The sequence below is a fragment of the Oncorhynchus tshawytscha genome, linkage group LG01 (genome assembly GCF_018296145.1).
Source record: "Oncorhynchus tshawytscha isolate Ot180627B linkage group LG01, Otsh_v2.0, whole genome shotgun sequence".
NCBI classification, from domain to species: Eukaryota; Metazoa; Chordata; class Actinopteri; order Salmoniformes; family Salmonidae; genus Oncorhynchus; species Oncorhynchus tshawytscha.
Window position 1 is genome coordinate 48,186,914 of NC_056429.1, and position 19,808 is coordinate 48,206,721.

At 40.8% G+C, this 19,808-nt stretch overlaps 1 protein-coding gene across 5 annotated transcripts in view; it reads left to right on the plus strand.

Annotated features, from left to right (window-relative positions):
• Positions 1 to 19,201, plus strand: part of LOC112252276 (serum response factor) — a 62,445-nt gene extending 43,244 nt beyond the window's left edge. For 2 of the 5 annotated variants that reach the window (XM_042322273.1, XM_042322271.1), the window contains exons 3-8: positions 12,977 to 13,220; positions 16,171 to 16,323; positions 16,926 to 17,027; positions 17,271 to 17,492; positions 17,890 to 17,966; positions 18,871 to 19,201. In XM_042322273.1, coding sequence (XP_042178207.1) covers positions 12,977 to 13,220; positions 16,171 to 16,323; positions 16,926 to 17,027; positions 17,271 to 17,492; positions 17,890 to 17,966; positions 18,871 to 18,966 — 894 coding nt within the window. In that variant the 3' untranslated portion in view covers positions 18,967 to 19,201. Of the gene's footprint in view, positions 1 to 12,976; positions 13,221 to 16,170; positions 16,324 to 16,925; positions 17,028 to 17,270; positions 17,493 to 17,889; positions 17,992 to 18,870 lie in introns of all 5 variants that reach the window. The other 3 variants (XM_042322287.1, XM_024423391.2, XM_024423372.2) reach the window with 3 other exon arrangements.
• Positions 19,202 to 19,808: the final 607 nt, after the last annotated feature.

The following is a 19,808-nucleotide window of genomic DNA, read 5'->3' on the forward strand; positions in this document are numbered from 1 at the left end:
CACTGCTCCAGAACCATCATTAAAAAGCCAGACTACGAATTGCAACTGCACATGGGAACAAAGATCGTACTTTTTGGAGAAATGTCCTCTGGTCTGATGAAACAAAAGTAGAACTGTTTGGCCATAATGACCATCGTTATGTTTGGAGGAAAAAGGGGGAGGCTTGCAAGCCGAAGAACACCATCCCAACCGTGAAACACAGGGGTGGCAGCATCATGTTGTGGGGGTGATTTGCTGCAGGGGGGACTGGTCCACTTCACAAAATAGAATTATGAAAAATTATGTGGATATATTGAAGCAACATCTCAAGACATCAGTCAGGAAGTTAAAGCTTGGTCGCAAATGGGTCTTCCAAATGGACAATGACAATGACCCCAAACATACTTCCAAAGTTGTGGCAAAATGGTTTAAGAACAACAACAAAAAGTTGAGATATTGGAGTGGCCATCACAAAGCCCTGACCTCAATCCTATAGAAAAGGAATGTGCCAAAATTCACCCAACTTATTGTGGGACGCTCATGGAAGGCTACCTGAGACGTTTGACACAAGTTAAATAATTTAAAGGCAATGTTACACTCAATTAGTATTTGGTATGTAAACGTCTGACCCACTAGGAATGTGATGAAAGAAATAAAAGCTGAAATTAATCATTCTCTCTACAATTGTGACATTTTACATTCTTAAAATAAAGTGGTGATCCTAACTGACCTAAAACAGGGACTTTTTACTAGGATTAAATGTTAGGAATTGTGAGAACCTGAGTTTACATACACCTTAGCCAACTACATTTTAAACTTCCGACTTCAACTGTACATGCCCTTTCCCAAAAATGCAGAGTTAAAAAGTAAGAAGAATTAGCAACTAAAAAAAGGAAATATCAACACAAAAAAATAACAAGGCTATACAGTATACAAGGAGTACCGGTACCCAGTCAATGTGCAGGGGTACGAGGTAATTGAGGTAATACTTATTTTCCACCACAATTTGCAAATAAATTCATTAAAAATCCTACAATGTGATTTTCTGGATTTTTTTTTCTCATTTTGTCTGTCATAGTTGAAGTGTACCTATGATGAAAATTGCAGGCCTCTCATCTTTTGAAGTGGGAGAACTTGCACAATTGGTGGCTGACTAAATACTTTTTTGCCCCACTGTATATTCCAAATAATATCCATAATGTCCACAGAAACATGTCAAACGTTTTTTATAATCAATCCTCATGTTGTTTTTAAAATATATATTCGATAAGATATCAACCGGGTGTGTAGGTTTTTCAATAACACCAGGAGAAACAATGGCCGCTTTACTCTGTAGCGCAGAGAGCCCCCACCTATCCACTTACGCAATGTGATCTTTCACGCTTTTTCAAAATAAAAGCCTGAAACTATGTCTAAAGACTGTTGACACCTTAGGGAAGCCATAGAAAAAGGAATCTGGTTGATGTCACTTTAAATGGAGGATAGGCATGCATAGGAACAGAGAGGTTTCAAAATAAGAGGCACTTCCTGATTGGATTTTCCTCAGGTCTTCGCCTGCAATATCAGTTCTGTTATACTCGCAGACAATATTTTTACAGTTTTGGAAACCTTAGAGTGTTTTCTATCCTAATCTGACAATTCTATGCATATACTTGTTTCTGGGGCTGAGAAATAGGCAGTTTCAAATGGATATGTTTTTTAGCCAAAAACGAAAATACTGCCCCCTACATGCAAAAGGTTAACAAGAGGTTTATCTACCCATTGTGACCAATTTCAGAAAGGCTTTTACAGCGAAAGCACAACATATGATTATGTTAGGTCAGAGCCAAGTCACAAAAACACAGCCACTTTTCCAGCCAAAGATAGAAGTCACAAAAAGCAGAAATGTAGATTAAATTAATCACTTAGCTTTGATGATCTTCATCAGATGACACTCATAGGATATCATGTTACACAATAAATGTATGTTTTGTTCGATAATGTACATATTTATATCCAAAAATCTCATTTTACATTGGCTCGTTATGTGCAGTAATGTTTTGATTCCAAAACATCCGGTGATTTTGCAGATAGCCACATCAAATCCCAGAAATACTCATAATAAACATTGATAAAAGTGTTATTCACAGAACTAAAGATAGACTTCTCGTTAATGCAACCGCTGTGTCAGATTTTTTAAAAACTTTACGGAAAAAGCATAATCTGAGTACGGCGCTCAGAGCCCAATCCAGCCAAAGAAATATCCACCATGTTGGAGTCAACAGAAGTTAGAAATAACATTATAAATATTCACTTACCTTTGATGATCTTCATCAGAATGCACTCCCAGGAATCCCAGTTCACCAATAAATTACTGATTTGTTCCATAAAGTCCATCATTTATGTCGAAATAGCCACTTGTTGTTAGTGTGTTCAGCCAGTAATCCATCATCATGAGGCGTGCGTGAGCACTACGTCCAGACAAAAACTTGAACATTTCCGTTACAGGTCATAGAAACATGTCAAACGATGTATGGAATCAATCTTTAGGATGTTTTTAACATCAATAATGTTCCAACGGGAGAATTCCATTGTCTGTAGAAAAGAACTGGAACGAGAGCGAAGTCTGTCGGGAGCGCGCTTCACGAGCCTGAGACACTCTGCCAGACCACTAACTCATTCAGCTCCCATTCCCCCCTCCTTTATCGCAGAAGCCTGAAACCAGTTTCTAAAGACTGTTGACATCTAGTGGAAGCCTTAGGAAGTGCAACTTGACCCCATAGACACTGTGTATTCGGTAGGCCAAGCTTTGAAAATCTAAAAACCTCAGATTTCCCACTTCATGGTTGGATTTTTCTCAGGTTGGATTTTTCTCAGGTTTTCGCCTGCCATATGAGTTCTGTTATACTCACAGACATCATTCAAATAGTTTTAGAAACTTCAGAGTGTTTTCTATCCAATACAAATAATGATATGCATATATTAGCATCTGGGACCGAGTAGGAAGCAGTTCACTCTGGGCACGCCATACATGCAAAAGTGAAAATGCTGCCCCCTATCCCAAACAGGTTACTTTCCGGCTGAAATAATGCATTTTATGAAAAAATATTAAACACAGTTCCTAAAGCAAAAATATACCAAATAATTTATCTGATGCAATTGCTTTAGAAAGGGGCACACGTCGGGGATGTCTCCTCTACCCCTCCTGTTTGCACTGGCAATTGAACCACTTGCAGAAATAATTAGACAGGACCTAAACGTAACCGGTATTGGTAAACATGAATATAAACTAAACTTAATTGAGGTGATCTCCTGATATACCTGACCAATATTGAAAACGCAATGCCCCCCTTGATAAGAATATTTTCAGAATACTCTAATATCTCAGGATATCAAATTAATGTGGAAAAAACGGAAATAATATCAATAGGGAAAATAATAACTCATGATCTACAGTGGACCACAAATAAGTATAAAATACTTAGGATGCTTAATAATTGACAACAAATATATAAAGAACTTTATTTCATTAATTAACAATATGAAAGTAGATCGAATTAAATGGAATAATCTTTCCATAAATCTCTTCAGAATGGCATGGCTCCTAAAGTGTTTATTTATTCTCGGTAATAACGGGAAATGATGGAAGCTCACAATTCCATTACATTTGGAAGAAACTGAACACAGAGGCACTGAACAATGTTCATTAGCACCTCCTTCGCGGGGCTGTAATTTAAACGTAGTCATTGCGAACTATTTCAGTCAGAAATGCATCGATAATGGCTAGTAAGCTAATGATAAAAACAATAGCAGATCTCGCTCCGAAAGTCATCAACCCGATCGGAAGTAAATTAGAACGTTGGAGGCGGTATAATGCATAGAGCCTAAGATTAAACGTTGACACTGTCTCCAACACATTTTGACCATGATGACAGTGTCCCACAGGTGATGTTTAACAAGGTCCGTAGTAGCTATCTATAACCTTTCCCTGCTCTCATGCTGTGCGGCTTTTCACTCTTCCTCATGGACCTGTGACAGGCAGCCCTCACGGTGATCTCCCCTGTCAGCGTATCTTTGTTAGATACTGTGTAGAAGACATGAATAACAATTATTTTTAGCTAGCAAATATAGCTAGCAAGCATAACTTAACCAAGCTAACGAAAATACGCACAATCTCAGGTAGATTCTGTCAACGTTACATCATTTTATGAAGTAACTAGCGAGCTACAGTTAATAGTTAAATTAACTAATGATTGTAGCTAGCTAACGTTATATCTGTCACTGACTTGGTACTCACCTTCATAGTTGTCTATGTAGCTTCCTATATACATCTGGAACCCCTTTTCATTCTTGCTAGCTGGAGTCTCGGAGGCTGATTTAACAATTTGATGTACATCATTAATATTAATTTGAGGCAAGTGCTGAAGACACCTAGTAAAAAAACTGACATAGTGGTAGTAATGGTATATTGTCGATAACAACTAGGATGACCTAAAAACACAATCCTTGGATAGCTTTTCAGAAATCACAGATAAATTGGTCCACATGGGAAACTGAAGAAACTGTATTTATTCCATGATAAAATTAAAAAGCAATTTTGGACTAACCAATGTAGATATTTTTAAATACAGTAGATGCAACTTAAGTTTCATATCAAGACATTTTTATTTGAAATCTTTTGGACATCAGAGCAAATTTGAGGGAATCCTATTTGAGTTAGAAAAGGATATTCATATGAAGTAAGATATACAAAACCTTGCAGAGACCCTATCCAACAGACAATATTGTACAACAAAAATGATAAACTATTGGAACCAAGACTTAAAAATAACTAATTGAGGGGATATTGGAACATACAACAAAATTACAGTTCATGAAAATGTACGCTTAATCCAGTATAAATGAATGTATCAAATATATTACACGAGACAAAATTCACATTCTACAGCACAACGGCAGAGTCATTTCTGAAGTGTAAAACTAATAACCACTCAATAATCCATGCCTTCTGGGAATGCTATAAAGTCCAAAAGTTATGGGTGGAGTTTGAAAGTTGGTTGTTAGAAGTATTACAACGTAAATGAAATTGGTATCCATCTGTCTGCATATTTCAAGACATGGTATATCAGGGTGCAGGGAAATACTGATAGGTTGGACGATACTTTTCTCATCAATCATCCTGAAATAATGTATACATAAAAACTGGAAATTAACCAATACTCAATTTTTAACACAATGGAATGGCCAAATGCTTTATCAAAATGTTGAAAGTGTGTAAGCGACAGAGATAAAAAAAAAAAATGGTGCTGTTTTAGGCCATGTGGCTGAGAGTAATGTGGGCGCTGGGTCTTGGCAGGGGTGATGTTGTGGATTAAATCAAATCAAACTTTATTTGTCACATGCGCCGAAGTGTAGACCTTACAGTGAAATGCTTACTTAAAAGCCCAACAGTGCAGTTCAAGAAGAGTTAAGAAAATATTTACAAAATAAACGAAAGTAAAAAGTAACACAATAAAATAACAGTAACAAAGCTATAAACAGGGGGTACCGGTACCGAGTCAGTGTGCGGAGGTACGGGTTAGTCGAGGTAATTTGTACATTTAGGTAGGGGTGAAGTTACTATGCATAGATAATAAACGGCGAGTAGCAGCAATGTACAAAACAAGTGGAGGGGGAGGGTGGGTGTCAATGTAAATAGTTTGGTGGCCATTTTATTAATTGTTAAGCAGTCTTATGGCTTGGGGGTAGGTAGCCTTTTGGTCCTAGACTTGGAGCTCCCGTACTGCTTGCTGTGCGGAAGCAGAGAAAATAGTCTATGACTTGGGTGACTGGAGTCTGACAATTTTATGAGCTTTCCTCTGACACCGCCTATTATATAGGTCCTGGATGACAGGAAGCTTGGCCCCAGTGATGTACTGGGCCGTACACACTCCCTCTGTAGCACCTTACGGTCAGATGCCTAGCAGTTGCCATACCAGGTGGTGATACAACTGGTCAGGATGCTCTTGATGGTGCAGCTGTAAAAACAAAAAAACAATTGAGGCTCTAGGGACCCATGCCAAATCTTTTCAGTCTCCTGAGGGGGAAAAGGTTTTGTTGTGCCCCCTTCACGACTCCACTACAGCCCCGTCGATGTTAATGGGGGCCTGTTCGGCCCGCATTGTCCTGTAGTCCACGATCAGCTCCTTTTGAGGGAGAGGTTGTTTTCCTGGCACCACACTGCTAGTTCTCTGACCTCCTCCCTATATTCTCATCGTTGTCGGTGTGTTGTCAGCAAACTTAATGATGGTGTTGGAGTTGTTTGGCCACGCAGTGGGTGAACAGGGAGTACAGGAGGGGACTAATTACACACCTCTGATGGGCCCTAGTGTTGAGGATCAGCATGGCAGACGTGTTGTTGCCTACCCTTACCACCTGGGGGCGGCCCGTCAGGAAGTCCAGGATCCAGTCGCAGTAGGAGGTGTTTAGTCCCAGGTTCCTTAGCTAGACCCAATAGACCAGAGGGTAGAGGTGGGTTTTTTTTACGAGCAGACGAGTTTCATCAGGGTGCCCGCACATCGACTTCTATATTGCCGTCTGTTTCTCTTCCGAGTGTTGGGGATTAGGGCCTGGTCTGTGTTGAGCTGTATGTCCTGTGCCGCTGACCTGTTGAAGTGGAAATCTTCATCCAAATCCAAAAGCTTTTTTATGTCATAGGACATTTATTTATTCTGCATTCAGTGTGCAGTCTGCTCTGCCTTTCCTATCTTTTGGTAGTGTTGTCTGTCTTGTATGAATGGCAGTGGCAGTATGAAATCAAACTTTTAGGGGCAGTTTCCTGGACACCGATTTAAGCCTAGTCCTGGACTAAAAAGCAAGTGCATTCTCCATTGAGTTTGCTATTCAGTCCAGGACTCGGCTTAATCTGTGTCCGGGAGACCCTCCCTCAGAGTTTAAAATAATCTAGATCACAATGACAGTCCATCCAACCAGTGTGTGTTGTAATAATACTGATGTTAAGGATTTCTGAAATAGCCCTATCAACAGGGTGTGTGTGTGTGGGTGTGTGTGTGTGTGTCTGATATGTAGCTTTTCTCTGTCTAATGCCTATCTTTCCTTACAGCCCACTCACAACAATGTTTACTGTTGTATACTATGGTTGTGACGATACACATCACAATAACTCTTTGGGCCTTTTAAAAACCTGCTGTATGTAAAATATTGTGTCCTATAATTTGGAAAATAAATAAATGTTACTCTGGATGGAAACATAATGATGTTTGTTTCCAACATTAGGGCTGTTTTCAACATCAGGGCTTTTCCTAAAGGAGTTAAATCTTCGTGTTTTGTTTCCTTGCCAGCATACTAATGAGTATCGTGATACAGGTATCATCCCGACCCTATTGTGTACCCTCACATAATCATGCTTATGTTTTGTTATTATGATGTACACTATACTACCACTTCTTGCCAACTTATTACACAGCTTTGTTAAATAATTTGCATTCGTTATTTTTTGTTTGTTGTTGGATTGTTGTTGATGATGATTTTGAGGACAGAGAGACAATCAAGGCAAAACAATAAGGCTCTGTTAAAACATGTCATTAGTCCTATTATGCTGATACAAGCGGAGTACTTAACTTATTCGTGACAACTTTAACGTCCTGTAATGATTATTCCTGTTTGACACTACTTTTCCATCCACTGACATGTGTTTACACTGGAGTATGCTGTGGCATTGATGTCCAGTAGGCCTAAGTGCAGTAAGTGGTTGGGTTCCGATTCTCTTTAATGAGATGTGTGTATTGGACTCGTTCAATCCCCCCATGCATTTACAAGCATTTGATTGGTTCAAGCAAGGGGAGTGTACATGAAACTGTATTGACTGACATTCGGCTACGGACATTTTCAGGTGTGTAAATGCATCTTAGGACTGTCTCCGACTAAAAATAAAATGGTGGCCGACCAAGAGTAGTCTGTTCTTTCGACCAATCGACTGTTCAATATTTTAAAATGGGTATTTTTCCATATATACAGTGACTTCGGAAAGTATTCAGACCCCTTGACTTTTTCAAAAACCATGCCATGAGGTTGAAGTAAATGTCCGTAGAGCTCCGAGACAGGATTGCGTTGAGGCACAGATCTGGTGAAGAGTACCAAAAAGCATTGAAAGTCCCCAAGAACACAGTGTCCTCCATTCTTAAATGGAAGAAGTTTGGAACCACCAAGATTCTCCCTAAAGCTGGCCGCCTGGCCAAACATGGCAATCGGGGGAGGTGACCAAGAACCCGATGGTCACTCTGACAGAGCTCTAGTTCAAATCAAATCTTATTTGTCACATACACATGGTTAGCAGATGTTAATGCGAGTGTAGTGAAATGCTTGTGCTTCTATTTCTGACAATGCAGTAATAACCAACGAGTAGTCTAACCTAACAATTCCACAACTACTACCTTACACTTGTGTGTATAAGGGGATAATGAATATGTACATAAAGATATATGAAAGAGTGATGGTACAGAATGGCATAGGCAAGATGCAGTAGATGGTATCGAGTACAGTATATACATATACATATGAGATGAGTAATGTAGGGTATGTAAACATTATATTATATTAAGTGGCATTGTATAAAGTGGCTAGTGATACATTTTTACAGAAATTTCCATCAATTTCCATTACTAAAGTGGCTGGAGTTGAGTCAGTATGTTGGCTGTAACGGTTGTCGTAGGTAGAAGAAGGAGAGGACCAAGGTGCAGCGTGGTAAGTGTTCATGTTGTACATTTTATCAAAACTAAACACTAAACAAAATAACAACGAGGAATAACGAGAACGATACCGTTCTGTCAGTTGATACACACAAAACAGAAAACAACTACCCACACCCATAGTGGGAAAACAGGCTGCCTAAGTATGGTTCTCAATCAGAGACCACGATAACCAGCTGCCTCTGATTGGGAACCATACCAGGCCTAAACATAGAAACACAACACCTATACAACATAGAATACCCACCCACATCACACCCTGACCAAACGAAAAATAGAAACATACAAAGCAATCTAGGGTCAGGGCGTGATATTGGCAGCAGCCACTCAATGTCAGTGGTGGCTGTTTAACAGTCTGATGGCCTTGAGATAGAAGCTGTTTTTCCAGTCTCTCGGTCCCTGCTTTGATGCACCTGTACTGACCTCGCCTTCTGGATGATAGCAGGGTGAACAGGCAGTGGCTCGGGTGCTTGTTGTCCTTGATTATCTTTATGGCCTTCCTGTGACATCGGGTGGTGTAGGTGTCCTGGAGGGCAGGTAGTTTGCCCCCGGTGATGCGTTGTGCAGACCTCACTACCCTCTGGAGAGCCTTACGGTTGTGGGCGGAGCAGTTGCCATACCAGGCGGTGATACAGCCCGACAGGATGCTCTCGATTGTGCATCTGTAGAAGTTTGTGAGTGCTTTTGGTGACAAGCCAAATTTCTTCATCCTCCTGAGGTTGAAGAGGCGCTGCTGCGCCTTCTTCACAATGCTGTCTGTGTGGGTGGACCAATTCAGTTTGTCAGTGATGTGTACACCGAGGAACTTAAAACTTACTACCCTCTCCACTACTGTCCCGTCGATGTGGATAGGGGGGTGCTCCCTCTGCTGTTTCCTGAAGTCCACAATCATCTCCTTTGTTTTGTTGACGTTGAGTGTGAGGTTATTTTCCTGACACCACACTCCGAGGGCCCTCACCTCCTCTCTGTAGGCCGTCTCGTCGTTGTTGGTAATCAGGCCTACCACTGAAGTGTCGTCCGTAAACTTGATGATTGAGTTGGAGTCGTGCATGGCCACGCAGCCTTGCGAGGGTTAATAACACGTTTAAATGTTTTATTCACGTCGGCTGCGGTGAAGGAGAGTCCGCAGGTTTTGGTAGCGGGTTGTGTCAGTGGCACTGTAATGTCCTCAAAGCGAGCAAAAAAGTTATTTAGTCTGTCTTGGGAGCAAGACATCCTGGTCCGCGACGGGGCTGGTTTTCTTTTTGTAATCCGTGATTGACTGTAGACCCTGCCACATACATACCTCTTGTGTCTGAGCTGTTGAATTGCGACTCTATTTTGTCTCTATACTGACGCTTAGCTTGTTTGATTGCCTTGCGGAGGGAATAGCTACGCTGTTTGTATTCGGTCATGTTTCCAGTCAACTTTGCCCTGGTTAAAAGCAGTGGTTCGCACTTTCAGTTTTGCGCGAATGCTGCCATCAATCCACGGTTTCTGGTTTGGGAATGTTTTAATCTTTCCTGTGGGTAATAACATCGTCAATGCACTTTCTGAAGAACTCACTCTCCGAATCAGCGTATTCGTCAATGTTGTTGTTGGACGCAATGTGGAACATATTCCAATCCACGTGATATAAGCAGTCTTGAAGCGTGGAATCAGATTCGTCGGACCAGTGTTGAACAGACCTGAGCGCTGGAGCTTCTTGTTTAAGTTTCTGTCTGTAGGCTGGAAGCAACAAAATGGAGTCGTGGTCAGCTTTTCCAAAAGGAGGGCAGGGGAGGGCCTTATATGCGTTGCGTAAGTTAGAATAACAATGATCCAGGGTTTTACCAGCCCTGGTTGCGCAATCGATATGCTGATAGAATTTAGGGAGTCTTGTTTTCAGATTAGCCTTGTTAAAATCACCAGCTACAATGAATGCAGCCTCCGGATATGTGGTTTCCAGTTTACATAGAGTCAAATAAAGTTTGTTCAGGGCCATCGATGTGTCTGCTTGGGGGGGAATATATAGGCCTGTGATTGTAATAAAAAATAATTCCCTTGGTAGATAATGCGGTCGACATTTGATTGTGAGGAATTCTAAGTCAGGTGAACACTTGAGTGTTCCTGTACACTTGACTTGAGTTCCTGTATGTTGTTATGATCACACCACGTCTCGTTCCTCTGTAGAGATGGGAGAACCTTCCAGAAGGGCCTTTAGTTTGCCAAAAGAAATCAAAAGGACTCTCCGACCATGAGAAACACGATTCTCTGGTCTGATGAAACCAAGATTGAACTCTTTGGCCAAGCGTCACGTCTGGAGGAAACCTGGCATCATCCATACGGTGAAGCATGGTGGTGACAGCATCATGCTGTGGGGACTGGGAGACTAGTCCGGATCAAGGGAAGATGAACAGAGAAAAGCACAGAAAGATCTGCTCCAGAACACACACAACCTCAGACTGGGGATGAAGGTTCACCATTCAACAGGACAAAGACCCTAAGCACACAGTCAAGACAATGCAAGAGTGGCTTCGGAACAAGTCTATGAATGTCCTTGAGTTGTCCAGCCAGAGCCCGGACTTGAACCCGATCGAACATCTCTGGAGAAACCTGAACATAGCTGTGCAGTAAAACTACCCTTCCAACCTGACAAAGCTTGAGAGGATCTGCAGAGAAGAATGGGAGAAACTCCCCAAATAGAGGTGTGCCAAGCTTGTAGAGTCATACCCAAGAAGACTCGAGGCTGAAATCGCTGCCAAAGGTGCTTCTACAAAGTACTGAGTAAAGGGTCTGAGTACTTTTTTGTAATACATTTGTAAACATTTCTAATAACCTGTTTTGCGTGTAGATTGATGAAGGGTGGGAAAAAAACTACTTAATTTTAGAATAAGGCTGTAATGAAGAAAATGTGAAAATAGTCAAGGGGTCTGAATACTTTCAGAATAAATACATATATACATACACCTTAGCCAAATACATTTATATATACATAAACACATATATGTGTATATATGTGTATATACACACATATATATATATATATATATATATATATATATATATATATATCTATATACATACAAACACAGTTGAAGTTGGAAGTTTACATACACCTTAGCCAAATATATCAGTTTTTCACAATTCCTGACATTTAATCCTAGTAAAAATTACCTGTCTTAGGTTAGTTAGGATCACCACTTTATTTTAAGAATGTGAAATGTCAGAATAATTGTAGAGTGATTGCAAATTAATTACTTAAAAATTATACAATGTAATTTTCTGGATTTTTGTTTTAGATTCCGTCTCTCACAGTTGAAGTGTACCTATGATTAAAATTACAGACCTCTACATGCTTTGTAAATAGGAAAACCTGCAAAATCGGCAGTGTATCAAATACTTGTTCTCCCCACTGTGCATGCATACATACATACATACATACATACATACATACATACATACATACATACATACATACATACATACATACATACATACATACATACATACATACATACATACATACATACATACATACATACATACTGACTGACTGACTGACTGACTGACTGACTGTTAGGTTCTTATTTTTCAGAGTAAATAACCCACGGACACTGGAGAAGCTTTAACCAAGTTTATTCTTCCCAAAGGCTCTGTATAGCTGAAAACAGACAGCAAAACTTTTCACACTTCACAGTTTATATGCATCCTACTTAAGACACTCCCCTTTTTCTCCAATCCTTACATTTTATGGTTCTACAGAAGCTAATAAAGAGGGTAACAGAATTCCAAACATTCATTACACTCGTAGGAGAATCTGTCCTCACCTCCTGACCTCAACCCCTCTTTCATCTAATATACAGATGTACATCTGTCTCCCCTGTTTTAACACATCGCTCTCCTCTTCTCCATCAAACACATTCCAAAGCCTTCTTCTTTCTTCTGAGAACCATTAACTTCTAACATAACCCAGTCTCTTTCATTTCCTATCATTCATTTAATATCTCAATGTTCAAAGCCAATTCCAACCATACATACATACAATATATTAAAGGGGGGAAATGGCTACCTGCTGAGAGTAAATCAATAGTAATTGCTTGGCTATGAACTTCCTCTCTACCCCACTAGCTCTAGTGAATAGTGCTGTCATTGGCTTGGTTTGTTCATTAAAATATGTCTGTCAGTAATTGAGTTAGTAAGTCCCGTGGATAAGAGCCAAAAAATACAACATTTTTGCACTTTCTGATGGAAACATGAAACTGCTATTTTGACAGCCCCACTCATAATTAATATTTTCCGTCCTTTCCCAGGACCAGCTAAAGCCTGCGTTCACGGTGGCCAGCCTCCCGGGCACCACCAGTACCCACACGCCCACGGCCCCCACCACCTCTACCAGCATGCAGGTAAGCAGCGGGCCCTCCTTCCCAATTACCAACTACCTGGCGCCCGTCTCGGCCAGCAGCAACGTCAATGCCAACGGCACCATTCTCAAGACCACCGGTGCCTCCGGAGGGCAGGTCATGCAGCTGCCCAGCGGCTTCACCTTCATGTCAGGTAACTATAGCTATGCTATACTTTAATAAAAAATACTATACTATGCTGTACTATACCATACCAGTCAGCATCCAGGGTCATGTTTTGACATTTTTTGCAACAGAAAATGAAAATGAGAGCCTGTATTCTTCTGCTTGGTGGCTAAAGGAGAAAACTCACCAGACCAAATATTTGTCTGTACAGTAGGGGGCCATTAGTTTGCCATTCGTTCGCTTGCTGACTGTGCGCGGTGTGTTATAGGCACCATCCGCCAGTGGACGACTGACGGATTTCCTTTTTTCCCACTTCTACATGTAGAATCAGTTGGCACTAGGTTAGCAAATTATGTCTGGCACTCTGTTCAGAGGTACTAAGTACTCTCAGACAGTAGAAGCTCGACAATCCTACTGGTCTGTCTGTGTCTTAATAAACACAACCCATCTCTTAGGAGAAACGCATACCATTTACTGCAGTTTGTTTGTTTACTGGGATACATAGACATCCTTCTCTACAATGGAGTTGGTGTTCACCGGGATCAACTCGGTGACACATGCTTGTGTGTCACTCGAGGGTTAGTTCTTCACAGACCTGGGTTCAAATACTTTTTAAAGTATCTAAATTACTTTCGCATATCTTTCAAAGTATGTATTTGGATATTTTTTCTTAAAAAATACAAGTAGTTGAATATTTGGAAATGTATTCGGAAATACACTTGGTAAATTGCAATGTATTTGAAAATACTCAAGTACATTTTTTAATACAAACATTAAAGTACTTACATGCATTTGAACCCAGGTATTTTTGGTCCTAGGGGTATTTTAATTGTATTTGGAAACAAGTATTTGAAAATAGTTTCAAATAATATTTATAGGAAATATTTCTAAATACTTCAAATAGAAGTATGTAACTCTGCTAAATTATTAACAAAAAAATCAAATACACAGAAAATAAGTATGTAGAATACAAATACTTAAATAAGCGTGTATTTGAATCCAGGTCTGGTTGTCGACATATTTATTTTTTTGCTTTGTCATTATGGGGTATTGTGTGTAGATTAATGAGGGGGAAAAAAATAATTGAATCCATTTTAGAATAAGGCTGTAACGTAACAAAATGTGGAAAAAGTCAAGGGGTCTGAACACTTTCCGAATGCACTGTATAGCAAATCCTGTTACTACAAGGGGCACATTTTATACACCATCTCTCTAGATGGATACTGTAGCTTTTCTGGCACGATGTGATGCGATGTGATGTAATGAGGGGGCACGCCTGGTTCCTCAACACTCTGTCTGAGCCGGGGCTCCATGAAGTAGGACTAAATAATAATCTCAGCACTAGCTGCCCAATATTCATTGAATATTCATTACTAATTATAGGCAGAGCTCGGCAGCCCTCTCCACGATGGCCATTGTGTTGGACCTTCCAATTATCCCTCTATTACAATGGAAATCAAAGGCAGGAGCTGCTGAGCCCATAGATGTAGACGTTTCCTTCCTGGATACTGGTGTTTTGTTATACATGTAAAACATAGCCAAACTGAGAGGACTTCCTGGAGATGTGAAATGCTCCATAAGGTAAACAGTTGATGTGGAGACGCAAGTCACGCTACTGCAACGAACCACCTTGAGGTCATAATTGCTACCAAAGGTGCTTCAACAAAGTCCCAAGTACTTATATAAATAAGGTATTTCAGTTTTTTTTTTCTTAATAAAAAAAATAAAACAACAAATTTGTAATTATAGGGTATTGTGTATTGATTGATGAGGAAAATGTTTTATTTAATCAATTTTAAAATAAGGCTGTAATGTAACAAAATGTGGAAAAAGTGAAGGGGTCTGAATGCTTTCCAAATGCACTCTATATCGCATACCAGACGGTGTCAGAGGAAGGCCCTAAATATTGTCAAAGACTCCAGCCACCCTAGTCATAGACTGTTCTCTCTGCTACCACACGGCAAGCGGTACTGGAGCGCCAAGTCTAGGTCCACAAGGCTTCTAAACAGCTTCTACCCCCAAGCCATAAGACTCCTGAACATCTAGTCAAATTGCTACCCAGACTATTCACATTGCCCCCCCCCCCCTCCCCTCTCCACACCACTGCCACTCTCTATTTTCATCTATGCACAATCACTTTAATTAATTAACTCTACCTACATGTACATACTACCTCAACTAACCGGTGCCCCCGCACATTGACTCTGTACCGGCACCCCCTGTATATATTGTTATTTTTTTATTTCTCTTATTATTATCCGTATTTTTTTAAACTACACTGTCGGTTAGGGGCTCGTAAGAAATCATTTCACTGTAAGGTCTACACCTGTTGTATACGGCGCATGTGACTAATACATTTTGATTTGTATATATTCTGGTTCAGATTTTTGAAAACTTTGTAATATAAGGTGGCTGTCGCCTTTTATAAAGGAATCTTTGATTCTGTATATTTGCATTGCCATGAATTCATTGTATTACTCTCACTGGAATATTGATATTAAAATAGGTAAAATCAGTATAGGAGGTCCAGGTCTCTTACAACTATGCAGTACTGGGCAATAACCACCTTAAAGCTTAGAAAGTCTTATGTTATGTAGTGGTGCAGTCACTGATGGTAAGGTATTACCCTTGTTGTTGCTGGGTGACGTCTGTATGTAGTGACAGTATGGCTGAAGCTGTAGCTAGTTGAGGTAGCAGATCATTCTTCCCATCTGTCTTTTCTCTCCCATTATGACAGCAGGCTGAAGGGCAGCTTGGGAGCGCCTCTATCCCTTTCCTCCACTCTCTCTGCACCACCTGTCTGGTACATGACCAGTGCCAGGTGGAACAACAAACTACTTAAAAAAACTTTAAAAACTCTGAAATCTCAAACCATAATAGCGCAACTAAAGAAACTGTCAATGGACCATATGACCAAGTGTGGCTATGCAACACCCTCCCCCTGTTTAACTCTTCTTTTTCTCCTCTCCAACCTGCAGCAGGCACTTCGCTCCCCCCCGGCACGCCCACCATTCCTCTTAGCCAGCTGCACCAGCACTCCTTGGCCATCCAGGGGCAGACGCTCACCTCATCGCAACTGACACAGCAGGGCCAGCAGGCCGTCTTCCGCTTCCCCACTGCAGTCTCCCTAGGTCAGTCCGTCTGTCGAGAGAAAGAAAGAGACTAGTCTGTCTGTCGATAGACTAGTCTGTCTGTCGAGAGAGTAGTCTTGCACACTGTTAGAGCCTGGCGCAGTCCAGTCAGTGTGGTGCAGGGTGTAAGATGTGCGCTACAGAAACACAGAGCCCTTTTTCTCCCCTTCCTATATCAATGGGTAAGCGAGCATCCCCTGCCCCAGTTGTGTTTTTTGAGATTTGTGGGATGATAAGGCCGATGTCTTGAGGTCTTTATAAAATAAAAGTGATTGTAAGAGGGGGGAATTGGGTATAGGCCTTACTACATATTTCCATAAATGGCTAGCATTTATCTTTCATTTGTGCAGATGTAGTTACTCATGTTCTGATTTGTGCTCCGGGAAAAAATAGGGAGACTAGTCTGTCTGTCTGGCTGCAGAGGTGATGTACAATGGATAACAGGCATGAACTTTAGTTGATTATACGTAGGTGTATGAAACCATGTCCAAAACTGTATGGGTCGAAATTGTAGTATTATTATAATTTATGTGTTCTGACATTAAGATAGAATAGTGTACAGGTGAGTGAGCAGGTGTTTGGTGTTGCCTGTTCTCCTCCAGGGGGAGGGATGACCCAGCAGCTGCAGGCCATCCAGGTGCACCCCACCACACATGCCAACGACAGCAGCTCTGAGATATCCCAGACCTCCTCTGTCTCCACTGGTAACTATCCTTTGATTAACACAGGGCTGTATAACTCTGGTTATGTGTGAGAAGCTGAAGCCATAGTCTAACTTAACTCTAACGTATCTCTCTGAGTGAGCTGAGTGGGTGAAGGTTGTAGTCTACAATACTGTTATGAGGGGTCTTAGTTGAACAGAATGGACCATCTGGTGGTGCCATCTGGTGGGCAATGTCTCTTATACACTAATCTTTCTTTGTCTCACACACTTTCTTTTCCCCCAGCGACCATCGTCACATCGTCAGTGCCCACATCTATGGCGGGTCACATGATGTACACCAGCCCCCATACAGTGATGTATGCGTCCACGCCCACGCTGGCCGATGGTGGCCTGGCTGTGCTCAATACCTTTTCCCAGGGCCCCTCGGCCATGCAGGTGTCCCATGGACAATGCCAGGACACAGGTGAGACCACGCTAGACTACAGTAGGCTACGCTGGGACACAGGTGAGACTACATCAGTCATGAGCTAATGGGGAACCAGGGAGGGGGAGGTTGATTGACGTATGAATTAGACCTGGGTTCAATAAGTATTTTTTTCTTGACAATATTTTTAGTTGGGCAGCTTGAGCTTGGAACTTTCAAAATGCTCCCATTCCAGGCAGGCTCAATCAAGTGCTCAAAGGATGAAAACGCATCCTATTTGAACCCAGGTCTGGTATGAATATAGCTATATAGTCAGGACGTTGATTATGACATGCTAGTGAGTTTGATCATGACCCAAAGTGGGGTGGTATACCTTACACACCATGCACATAGTGTCTGTATATATTCAGTGATAAAATGTTAGTTTAGATGAGTGGTGTGTTCTTCATGTTGTTTGTGTCCGTCTCTCTCTGGCTAGGTGCTGTCCCTCAGGTATTCCTTACGGCACCCTCGGGCACCATGCAGATCCCAGTTTCGGCAGTGCAGCTACACCCAGTACGGCAAGACCTACATTTTACAAGTGAAACTCTCATATTCTATCTGCAACCAGCATGCCACTGACCTGCACTAATGCATCTGGACAGAGCACTGTCTTCTCACTGTGGAGGGATAGGGTTTGTCCTGCCTCCTGTACTGTTACTGTATGTGGATGATATAGTCCTATGACATTTGGACAACACGTGTGACACAAGCAAAACCATATGTTATTTGGAAGACTGGTTTTGTTACTAATAATTGAGAAAGTCATGCAAGATTGACATTTCAGATTGACTCAAGTTTAGGAACAGAATATAAGCCATTGTGTTTCAAGAGCCCTAGTTAGAGTACATAGTTACACTGTAACAACACAAATGACCAACCTTGTGCAAAGTGATGCTTTTAGAAAAGGCTTTCTTATCTAAAAGAGATGATTTAAGTTAGTACATTTAATGTCAATAATTTGGTGCTTAGGCAGCAGGGTTGGAGTCTATTTCATTTCCAGTCAATTCAGGATATTCTCTTAACAAATATCAATTAAGTGAATTAAGATCAAATTCGTATTTACAGTGAAGGCCTGGCAAGAGGCAAAAGGGACTGAAAAACAACAACAATGTTAGACAAAACGGACAACACAGACCGAAGAAACTGGCAACAGTACAAATACAGCAGGAAAAAAACAGTGGATGTGTGTATGTGTGCGGGTGGTATCAATGCTTTTCAATTAGGAAAAATTGTCATTTGAATTTGGTTTAATTCATGAATTTACAGGAATGGAATAGAAATTAAATTGACCCTAACCTTGTTGACCCTAACCTTGTATTGTGTGACAGAAGGCTACTCAACAATCACAAATTAAAGCATGCAAAGTGGAACTGAGGTCTTCAGTGGCGCATGCTGACGTTGATGTGTTGTGTTGCAGATGGTGATTAGTCAGAAGTCGAGCTACAGCAGCAGTAACCTGACAGAGCTGCAGATGGTCAACCTGGACACCACACAGAGCGCTAAGAACGACTGACAGAGAAACGCATGAAAACCGGCCAAATAGACAAAGACTCTATTTATTGATGCCTTAGCACTTCATTTTACACCTCTGTTGCTTTACATTAGAATACTGTAAGTAAAACAGTCCATTCGGAAAGTATTCAGACCCCTTGACTTGTTCCACAATTTTGTTACATTACAGCCTTATTCTATAATTGATTCAATTGTTGTTGTTTGTTCTCTTCAATCTACACACAATAGCCCACAATGACAAAGCAAAAACAGGGTTTTAGAAATGTTTACACATTTATTACAAATTAAAAACTGAAATATCCAAAGTTTGGGGTCACTTAGTAATTTCCTTGTTTTCCATGAAAACATACATGAAATGAGTTGTAAAATGAATAGGAAATATAGTCAAGATGTTGACACGGTTATAAATAATGATTTTAATTGTGTCCTTCAAACTTTGCTTTCATCAAAGAATCCTCCTTTTGCAGCAATTACAGTCTTGCAGACCTTTGGCATTCTAATTGTCAATTTGTTGAGGTAATCTGAGGATATTTCACCTCATGCTTCCTGATGCACCTCCCACAAGTTGTATTGGTTTGATGGGCACTTCTTACGTACCATAAGGTGAAGCTGCTCCCTACCTCTTGAAACTAGGGGGCACTGTTTTTATTTTTGGAAAGATAATGTTCCCAAAGTAAACCGCCTATTTCTCAGGACCAGATGCTAGAATATGCATATAATTGACAGCTTAGGATAGGAAACACTCTAAAGTTTTCAAAACTGTCAAAATATTGTCTGTGAGTATAACAGAACTGATATTGCAGGGGAAAAGCCTAAGAAAAATCCAATCAGGAAGTGACTCAT